Genomic DNA, 10,000 nt, shown 5'->3' on the forward strand with positions numbered 1-10,000 from the left:
TCTGGCTTTTGATCTTGACACCTCCTTTAAGCAAAGGTGGGTACTGTACTCAGTGTAGACAGGTTCTAGTACCCAGGTCCCAGCTTTTAATAAAACCCCTGCTGGAAACAAGATCAGCATGATCTAAACATTTCAAAAACAGTTCCATGTAAACATTTCCAAACGTCCGTATTCGTGTAAATGCTGTCTGCTACATCCTCATTTCCAGGGTGTCTCTTCTTCTACACCCTCCCCCCCCCCCCCTCCTTCCCCCCCCTCCCCACACACACCTTCCCAGAGCCAAAGAAAGAATCTATAAATGTGGTAAAAACAACAATAACAAGCAAACAAACTGCCTTTGTTAATGACCCGTCCTTGCATTCATGGGGACTGCACTGCACAGGAAGGAGAGGAGAGGGGGGGGCGGGGTGGGGTGGGGCCCAGCCTAAGAACTCACTTTGTGTGTCTACGTAGCGCTGAAAATTTCGGAGTACTGCATGTATTAGTCACACCCTCGACAAAAAAAAACAACAAAACTTACACCTTCAGCAGCTACATCACGAGATGCACCCTGCCAAATGCATTAAGTCAAGTTGAGATTGACTGAAATGCAGCACACATGATTGCGCAGGATGAAGGGCATGGAACATGACCACTTCACTGGCCTGACTCCCCAAGGCTCAATCAACTATCATCCAGGTATCATTAATTTGGGTCAACAGGACTTAACTTTGGTGAACAGACAGGCTGCTCTGCTCTGTTTTCCTTTGAGCAATGACTCTTGTTGCACTTCATCTTATCACACATATTTACTCACTTGACCCCCCTCTTCTCTCCCTATTGGCACTTATCAGGGCCAATGAAACAAACAGAGGCTGGAAGCAAACCAGTTGGCTATTTACAACTACAGCAGAGAGGTTGAATCACAGACTTCCAGGATCAAAATTAATTCAACTAGTGGTCAGAACAAGCCTTGACCCCAGGCAAGCACCCTAACCACAGAGCCACACTCATGCCTCCTAGAATTCAAGATGTTTCCAGCCAGGAAACATCATACTGTACATGTACATAACTGCCATGTTGAATAAAATACATGTAGAATATAATTTATAAAAACAAGATACAGTGCACGGTCTCAAGCAACAAAACCTGTTTCCACAAACCTCTAAATACTGAACTAACTTATCCCTTCCTGGCCACTCTGGTTCATAAACCTCTCTAACAGCCTCTCCAAATGCATCACTTGCAACTAACATTGCTATAAACAAGAAATGACATAGATGGTGTTCACTGTAAAATTAATAATTTATCTTTTCCCCTTAATACGTGTATGTAACTGTGTAATACGTGTATGTAAGGGCCTGTGTGAAGGAACACAACCATCTACAGTGTAGGCTTGATATCTTTACCTTTAACACAAGAGTAATAGTTTTTGAGTTCCTTGTGTAGCCTCTGTGCTGCACTCTAACAAGCAAGCAAAGTGTGCAAGTTTAGTGAGGTTGTACAATAACTGTTCATGTTCTTAGCTGGGAAATCATAAACAACAGGAATTAAAAGCCAAAAAAAGTCTCAGTGAAAGTAATAAGCAAAGGATTCCACTGAAAAAAATTACAGGATTTAGCCATGCAGACAAATATTCTACATGGCTTTCCTGATTTTTACCCAATCGGTCATCAATATATTGGTTTTGTCAATGAGGAAATTTTAGTATGCAGAAAGAAGTCCAAAAAAATGTCCGCAAAATTTCAAAAGCTACCCTCAAATTAGCCAGTATATAATGATCCAATGCGCTAATTCCTAATTGGAAAAGAATTAAGGCCCTCAGGGCACACCATGTGAGCAATGTTTCCAACAGGAAGTGACATGGTTCAGTGAAACAGAAATCATTTACTGTAACTGTCTCAAAATAACGGAAATGTTTAAAATTATCTTAAAAATGACATTCAAATATTAAGGAAATTTCGAAAGAAATCGCAGGAAAAGTGAAAAGTGAAAAGTGAAATTTATAGGGCCACTTCCGCCGGAGCACTATTACATCAGAATACGCATGATTGTGTCGTGATCGGTTAGGTAAAGTTACTGTCCCATAAATTGTTGATGTCTTGCTTAAGTTAAAGTACCTCAAGCGTGTTTACCATAAAACAACCTGGATGGCACAAAATTGGCACGAGACAAAACATGACGGACATAAAAAAACCGTGAAAACGAAGTATTTTTATTTTTTTAAAATCTGATTTACAGATAGCCGCAACAATATAATTATATAAATCTGCGGTTAAACTTTTCAAACCTGTTGTTTATTAAAGTTGGTTACAAACTCGTCAAAAGTCAGATCCTTGGTCTCATTTGCCTTTCCAAGCTTTTGCATAACCTAAATACAAAAGCGATAAAAATAAGGCAGAGCAATCTGACAATTTAAAAACACTATCACTCGTATCACTGGAAGACCACCACCCATGGCAATAGAACAGTTGCTTGCCACATCTACCAAGAACTTCTTAAAAAATATTTATCCCAAGGGAAGAGGATATTTTTATCTTACCTTTTCCTGCGCACGTTTGGCCCTTTTCGTGGTAATGCTCGCCGTTCGAGCAAGAAAGCTTTTTTCAGTTTTATCCGCCATTTTGGAAGTAACCGCTGACACTAATGCCACGCATGCGTCTAAAGGGAAAGGAAAAAAAATGGCGGATCTTTTAGACGACGATGCTAAAAGGGTTCAGTATTTTCCAGAAGGTAGTCTGCTAAATACACTGATAATATCGATTGTGGACTCCGAGAAGAGATTCACCGATATTCTTAAGGAGCCATATACGGTTTATCTTATTGAAACCAAGTAAGTTCTCAACCTACGTATACCGCGAGCTCAATCTTTGCGACCGTATCACCATCAAAATCATCCTGTGTATCCCTCCTTTAGGCAGCATTCTAGAATCCACAACTAGAATACACGACCACTATTGTATTATGTTTGCGGCCTCCTTTGAAGAGCGAGGGATATAACTATTGGAGCAATAGCAGAATATCGCGCAACACCTCACCACTATTGTTTCCCCTAGGCGGCATTCTTTGAAGAACGAGTGGAAATACATTAGACCTTATTCTTATTCAATGAAATGCAAATAAGTTGCGGGGTATTTTGCAATTTAACCTAATCATTAGCAACTATCCACCAAAGTGGGGGTGCCTTAGTTGTGGTGGATATTTACCGAGCCGTGAAGTATAGTAACTCCAAAGGATTTCCATTGAATAAGTGAAGTTTGAATAAAATAATGTCTTTTCGTGAATTCCATCAATTTTTATAAATATATAGTGTATTTTCATTCTGATCACTTCTTGTTCAATGGAAACTTTCTGAAGTTAACGAATAAGCAGCTTTCTGTAGCAGTGAAACCTCAAGTTTGGGGATGTGATATTTTCCATTCAGCAATGTACAAAGCGTTGTTAACAAAGAGTGACTCATGGTTGCAGCTGATTATGTGGTGTTAGTTATAAGGTGTTTTGCTGCCTCTGGCAAAAGAAAAAAGGCAGAGCCTAACTTGCTGCTTGTGAACAGGAAAAACACAAATCTTGGTAGCATATAAAAGGCAGACACTAGACAGGAGCGTCGAAACATTGGGTCTTCAAGTCATATTTTTCTAAGGTACATTCAAACCAGAGTAGTAAGTCTTATTGTGGTAGATATGGGCCACTGTAAATTGGGTTCGCGCAATGCAAATAACTTAATACTCCAAAGTCAAAATTGTAATATCTGATCAGGAAATGTAAAATAAAATGCGAATGTTCAACTTACATGTATCACCATTTTCTATACTTCCACTTTGTTACCCAGGCAATCCAAAATTTGTCCATGCCAGTATATCATAAGGCATGGAAAGGTACGTTTGTACGAAGGTTGGCCGTGTAGCACTTATATTTTAAACAGAGTTAACTGAATAGAGTGTAATGTGAAGTGCTAGATTTCTATCCCATGTGAGCATTAACCCTACTGATGGAAATGGCCCACACAAGGACAGAGGAAAACTCTGACCAGGGTGGGAATTGAACCCACGACGTTCGGGTTAGATCTCCGCTGCTCTACCGACTGAGCTACAAGGTCAGACGGGAGCAGGCCATGGGAACTGAAGATGTTAAAGTCATGGCAATGAACATGTACAAGTACAAGGAAAGGTTACATTTATATAATTCCCACCCTGGTCAGAGTTTTCCTCTGTCCTTGTGTGGGCCCATTTCCATCAGTAGGGCTAACGCTCACATGGTTCATATGGGATAGAAATCTAGCACGTCACATTACACTCTATTCAGTTTATCAGAAGGCATACTTGCCTGGCCGGTAACTTTGCTAAAAAATGAATAAAGGTGATCCCTGAAACATTTAAACATTGATTTGCGCATTGCTAATCAATGTTTCTACTTTGCCAATGAGAGCGGACGAGGTCTCCCCCCCCCCCTCCCCCCGGTTTTTTTCCTTCTTTTGTCCTTCTTCAGTAACTACATAGAATGCTACTCTGTCAAATATAAAACAAGAGCAGAATCAAACATAATATTGAGACATTGCTGGCATTGATCTTAATTATTAATATTGCAAGCATATATGCATATAATTTATGCTGGCATAGATTAATAATAATTATAATCAATATTGCTGACATTAATATTGAGACATTGCAGACATTGCTAGTACAGTAAAGGCATTCATTGATTTGACTAAATACCGGTAAATGTCGAGCCCCAGATGTTCAAAGATTGGATAAGCCACTAATGTATCCAGAGAATAGAGTATATTTTGCATCAAATGCTGGTCAAGGTTTTCAGAGACATCTTTATCTGCATGTGGATGTAATAAGGGTGTGTATAATCTTTGTTAAGTCACAAAGTGCTGAACCTTTCCCTGCTAGCAGAGGTTTCTTTTCTTTTTGCGCTCGCTAGGCTGACGAGTATGGGAAAAGAGACCTGTGTCATGGATCGAAACTCATGTTGTGTGGGGTCACTGAACAACAGCGGAATTACTGTTAAGGGATGTGCGGTTTGAAGAGTGCCGCATCCAAGGTTGTGGATGGCAGTTGAATCAAATTGAGTTTGACCTCTGGCAGAGGTGTCTTTTCCCATACTTGTCAGCCTCGGGAATGCAAACGAAAAGAGAGCTCTGCTAGCAGGAAACTGAAACCTTTGCATTTTTTGAAACAGTTGACAGTTTTTTTGTTTTTACTAGGTACATAGATGGAGGGCCACCAGCTGGAGAGCCAGATATGTCGTCATCAATATGGAGAAGATATAGTGAATTTGAACTGCTAAGAAACTACCTTGTGGCAAATTTCCCTGCAGTAAGAATGATTTCTAATGTGTACTAATTCATGCATGTGATTAAAGTCTTCTGCATTAAATAAAATATTAATTTTGTATTTTTTTTGCTTGTAGATAGTAGTACCTCCACTACCAGAGAAAAGGGTGAGGAAATATTGAATTAATATTGGCTGCAGCTAATAAATAATGATGACAGCAATGTTGTATCAATGGCCGTTTTTATACTAGAGATGCATAATTCATCTGGGACGAACTTGGGCAAACTTTTTTTTTTTTGCATCTGTTAAATTCATCTCACGTAAAGACAGGCACAAGACTCATAATGCGTCTGGATGAACTATCCAGGTTAGTGCATCTTGGGAGATGCACTAAAGTGGATACTTCATCCAGACACATACGGGTAATGCGTCTTGTAGCTATCTTTATACCAGACGAATTTAACAGACACGGAAAAAATGTTTGCCCAAGTTTGTCCCAGACTTGTACATTATGCGTCTCTAGTATAAAAAAGGCCAACAATTTATTTATCGCCTTGTTTCTAGAGTGAAAATTACAGGGCCATAAAGTTATAGCACTGAGCAGTTTGTATATAATCTATTTACGTGTAGATCAACATTGCAGCATTGAGGATTGCAGCAGACAAGTTTGACCCAGATTTTATAGAGAAAAGGAAAGTTGCTCTTGAGGTAAGCTGGTCTTTTAAAAAATCTCTGACAGATGATATTTGCTGTGTTTGATCTTCAATCTTGAATAGCTACGTTGTGGTTTACAACATATTTGTCTGTTTCACTTTAGAGATTCCTTTTAAGATGTGCCTCCCATCCTCAGCTTTCAATGGATCTCACATACACTAGTTTTTTTCACCAGGTAAACAAACTTAATGCAACAAAGTATTATTGTAATCATGATTTTCCGATGTCAGGGTAGCGTGGGTTGTGTGCTTGTTCAGAGAGGGTAGGGACCCTTAGTATCCTATTATATATTATTCCCAACTTTTTTTTGTCTTACCGTACTCTTCATAGATTGTGTGCTATGGTTCAATCTATCCCACATTTACTTACTGGTATATATTTACTACCTCTTAGACATTGTACTGTATGAAGTTTGAGTGAGGAAACATTGTTTAAACAGGGATATGATCATCATAAGATAAGGGACTCTTATGTAACTTCCCTACATTAGGTTTTATCCTAAGGTACATTCCTAAGGTCCATTTCATAATGGAGCACACATAAGTCTAGTGGATATTGTTCACAAACTTCCTTTCAGCGCTCTGAGTTCGAAACCCAGTTTGGGCACTTCAGAGTTTGCTTAGCTTTCCATCCATTCATAGTAGTGCATACATATATACATACATACTTAATTGACCGCTCCCCATAGGGGCTTTTCAGGGCCAATGAAACACAGTTAACGAAACGACGGAACAGAACAACAACAACAACAACTGTTAAGAATCCCAACTGGCCGGAGGCAAACCAGTTGGCTATTTTACAAGTGCAGCTGGAAAGTTGAACCAGGGACTACCAGGAACAAATTCGGCAAGTGGTCTGAGCGGGTCTTGATCTCTGGATCTCAAGCAAGTGCGCTAACCACTGGGTCACACTGGGTGCTTACCATTTAGCCAAAAAATACGGAAATTTTGGTTTGAGGTCAAATGGAAAGGCAATTTTCCGGAAAATCTTTTCGGAAATTGTGGACAACCTCCAGAGGTAGTCCTCTTTTTCAGTTCGGAACGGAATTCGCAAAATGCTCTTTCCATTTGTGAGAATCCTTCCGTTTCCAGGTCTTTTCTCACAAGATCGAGTGAAATATGCGGGATGGAATGCTGTGTAGTAAAATTAATGGTAAGCGCTATTCTCATCCGGTTGGTCATTAAATTCGGAAAATCGCTTACCTTTATGCAACGATCATTCCATTCGGTTTATTTGGCTAAATGGTAAGCACACACTGCCTCCTATCCTAGTAAAATGACTACTAGCTTTACTGAGGACAAGTTGTGCATGCAACAGGATAGCAGAGGCGCTCACCCCTGCCGTAAGTTACGGTAGAAGCTAATGAAAAAGGAGCCTTTGGGTTGCCTTCAGCTTCAGTTGGTGTCTTGTCTTGTTGTTGTAAGGTACATTGCAGGTACATGTACCACCAATTTTCTTCCTACTAAACTGGATATTTTGTTTCTTTATAAATTTGTAGGAGGAAGGGTGGAAGGAGGCTGTTCAGGCAACAAACTACCAAAGCAAGGTAGAAGATATTTGTTTGATTCCTGATTAGCAACAAATTAATTAAAATGGGTTGAAATCAGGTTTCAATAATAATATTCATTTTGAAATACCTACTGGTACTCAACTAAAGAGATGTCATAATGCTAATTTTGAAATTTTTAGGTTGACTCCAGATTAAAAAGTTGGAGTGCTTCAGCAAAAGAACCAGACAGAAGATTTGAAGACATGAAGCACTATGGCGATAACTTAGGCAGCAATGTTGCAGCTATGATTAAAGTTAGACAGGTATTTCATAAAGTGCTTTTTCCTGTGTTCAATTTATGGTACTCAGTAATAATCAGAAACTCATCACCAACAGATCAGCATTTGGGAAGGTGCCAACAAATCGGTGGTAGCCGCACACATGCGTGTAGGTAACCAACAGGCAGACACCCTAAGGATGCAAGAGCGTGTGACGTCATGTTATTTTGAGATAGTTGTAAAGGCCGATTCAACTGATCAAGGAAAATGTTCCATAAAAACTTTAAATCGCGATGTTTTCGAAAAGTTGTTTTATGGACAGCCAGATAAATAAAGTTCACTCACCTACTATTTTCTGCGTTGTCCTGAGTGATTTGATGGGTTTTTGGGACGCTTCGATTTCCTCTTCAGATCACACGCGTCGTCACATACAATATAAATAGACAAGGCGTGCAACTTCCGAGACCGCTCACGGCCAAGTGCCTCCAGAATTTAGCCGAATTTCTCCCAAAGGTCCCTCGCCTCGCAACCTTGGGCATGTAGAAAGCCGATAATTTTACTAGCATTGTGCCAACAATCATCAAATTTACACAAATTCAATGGTGCATGACTTCTGTCCACATCATCTGGCAATAGCAAAAACCTGAGCGAAGCTTGAAAATCAAGCAGTGTACATGTATCTCAAAATAATGTGACATCACTCGCTCTCGCATCCTTAGGGTTGTCTGCCTGTGGGTAACCATGACAACCATGTGAGTGGCAGGCAGGCAGGCAGTGTGGCCCAGTGGTTAGGGCGCTTGCCTTGAGATCCGGAGATCCCGGGTTCAAGACCCGCTCTGACCACTCGTTGAATTTGATCCTGGTAGTCCCTGGTTCAACTTCCCAGCTGCACTTGTAAATAGCCAACTGGTTTGCCTCCGGCCAGTTGGGATTCTTAACAGTTGTAGTTGTTGTGTTCTGTTGTTTCGTTGATTCATTGGCCCTGAAAAGCCCCTATGGGGAGAGGTCAATTAAGTATGTATGTATGTATGTAGTGGCCACCACCAGGTAACGTCAAACTGAAAGAATACTTCCAGTGGATAAGGGGGTACCAGATCCAGAGGAAAGTACTTACCTCCAAAGTGACGGGAGGGACAGGGTGCAAGAATGGCTAGGAACAAGATTAAAGCACGAATGCTTGATCCCACACTCAGAATACTTGACAACAAGGGAGAGCTGAAATTACAAATACCCTGTGCCACCCCTCACAATTTACCAAGAAGAACTGCTGGCCAGCATTGTTTCATGTTTAACCTTGCCTAAATTATATTTAGCCACATACATGTATAAAGTACAAATTGTATGATCACACATTTTCCCTATACCCAGCAATGATGATAGCGACCATAATAACAGTGATAATTAGTGCAGTCAGTCCCTGATGTCAGAATCTCAAAACTATGCAGACGAACTTGGCATCAGTTTGAATTTAGGCTGTTGTAAGTGACAACAAGCTACATTCTGTAGAGGATGTCAGGAATAACGACCTTCTTGAATTCTTCCCAAGAAGTTTCTCAATATCACAAATTATGAACACTGGCATGGAAACTTGCTTAATAAACTAAAGTATGCTTGGAAAATGATGATCTTTGCATTAAGTGCTGTTTTTCCTTTCTGACTAAGCGGACAGTATTCTCTTCAAATACCATCACTGCTATTCAAGAGCTTCACAAGCAATGCAGAGTCACAAAAGTTTACAACAAAAGGAAGCCCAGTTTGAATGTGGGGCCAGATGAGAGGTGCAGAGTGTGAGCAAAGGGTGCAGAGATGGTGCCCCACATTTTGGCGGCTTTACAGTGTCCCCAATTAGTGCTTCAGCACAAGAAGACTCAACGTTTAAATATAGGTCCCTTCCCTTTCCTTTGTCCTTTTGTTGATTTAGTGTTATATCTGGCTCTTTCTGTTTTGTTTTATCTTGCAGTTAATAATGTTAATTTATTTAGACCCTTAATTTAAAGAAAGGAAAGGAACTTTATTCAAGTGTCTAGCCTTCTAGTGCTGGAGCTCTAATTGGAAACACTGTAAACTCAGAAATCAATAAATTAACACAAATCAAATTTTGGTTTTTACACCAATGCACACTCTGCATGGGTTTTTCTTAAACACAAAAGTATTTTTAGGACTGCTAAGTGATACTAATAATGGTGATGATCAGTTTAATAAAATTCTTTATCTTATATAGATGAGTACAAGTGCTATACTAATTGAGGAGATAGTAAATC

At 39.9% G+C, this 10,000-nt stretch overlaps 2 protein-coding genes across 3 annotated transcripts in view; one reads left to right on the forward strand and one right to left on the reverse strand.

Annotated features, from left to right (window-relative positions):
- The window catches only part of LOC138044204 (myc box-dependent-interacting protein 1-like), a 14,550-nt gene extending 11,910 nt beyond the window's left edge, over positions 1 to 2,640 (reverse strand). For both annotated transcript variants that reach the window (XR_011131411.1, XM_068890889.1), the window contains exons 1-4: positions 2,522 to 2,640; positions 2,270 to 2,350; positions 1,389 to 1,443; positions 1,143 to 1,237 (exon numbers count right to left, since the gene is read on the reverse strand). Coding sequence is in view for 1 of the 2 variants with exons in the window: in XM_068890889.1 (XP_068746990.1) it covers positions 1,143 to 1,237; positions 1,389 to 1,443; positions 2,270 to 2,350; positions 2,522 to 2,602 (312 nt within the window). In the remaining variant the exon portion in view is untranslated. The remainder of the gene's footprint in view (positions 1 to 1,142; positions 1,238 to 1,388; positions 1,444 to 2,269; positions 2,351 to 2,521) is intronic.
- LOC138044225 (sorting nexin-4-like) overlaps positions 2,636 to 10,000 on the forward strand; it is a 14,341-nt gene continuing 6,976 nt past the window's right edge. The window contains exons 1-7 of the mRNA XM_068890890.1: positions 2,636 to 2,812; positions 5,189 to 5,300; positions 5,395 to 5,424; positions 5,889 to 5,966; positions 6,076 to 6,147; positions 7,471 to 7,518; positions 7,662 to 7,784. Of these exons, the coding sequence (XP_068746991.1) occupies positions 2,661 to 2,812; positions 5,189 to 5,300; positions 5,395 to 5,424; positions 5,889 to 5,966; positions 6,076 to 6,147; positions 7,471 to 7,518; positions 7,662 to 7,784 (615 nt within the window). The 5' untranslated portion in view covers positions 2,636 to 2,660. The remainder of the gene's footprint in view (positions 2,813 to 5,188; positions 5,301 to 5,394; positions 5,425 to 5,888; positions 5,967 to 6,075; positions 6,148 to 7,470; positions 7,519 to 7,661; positions 7,785 to 10,000) is intronic.

This window comes from Montipora capricornis, chromosome 1 (assembly GCF_036669925.1).
Source record: "Montipora capricornis isolate CH-2021 chromosome 1, ASM3666992v2, whole genome shotgun sequence".
NCBI classification, from domain to species: Eukaryota; Metazoa; Cnidaria; class Anthozoa; order Scleractinia; family Acroporidae; genus Montipora; species Montipora capricornis.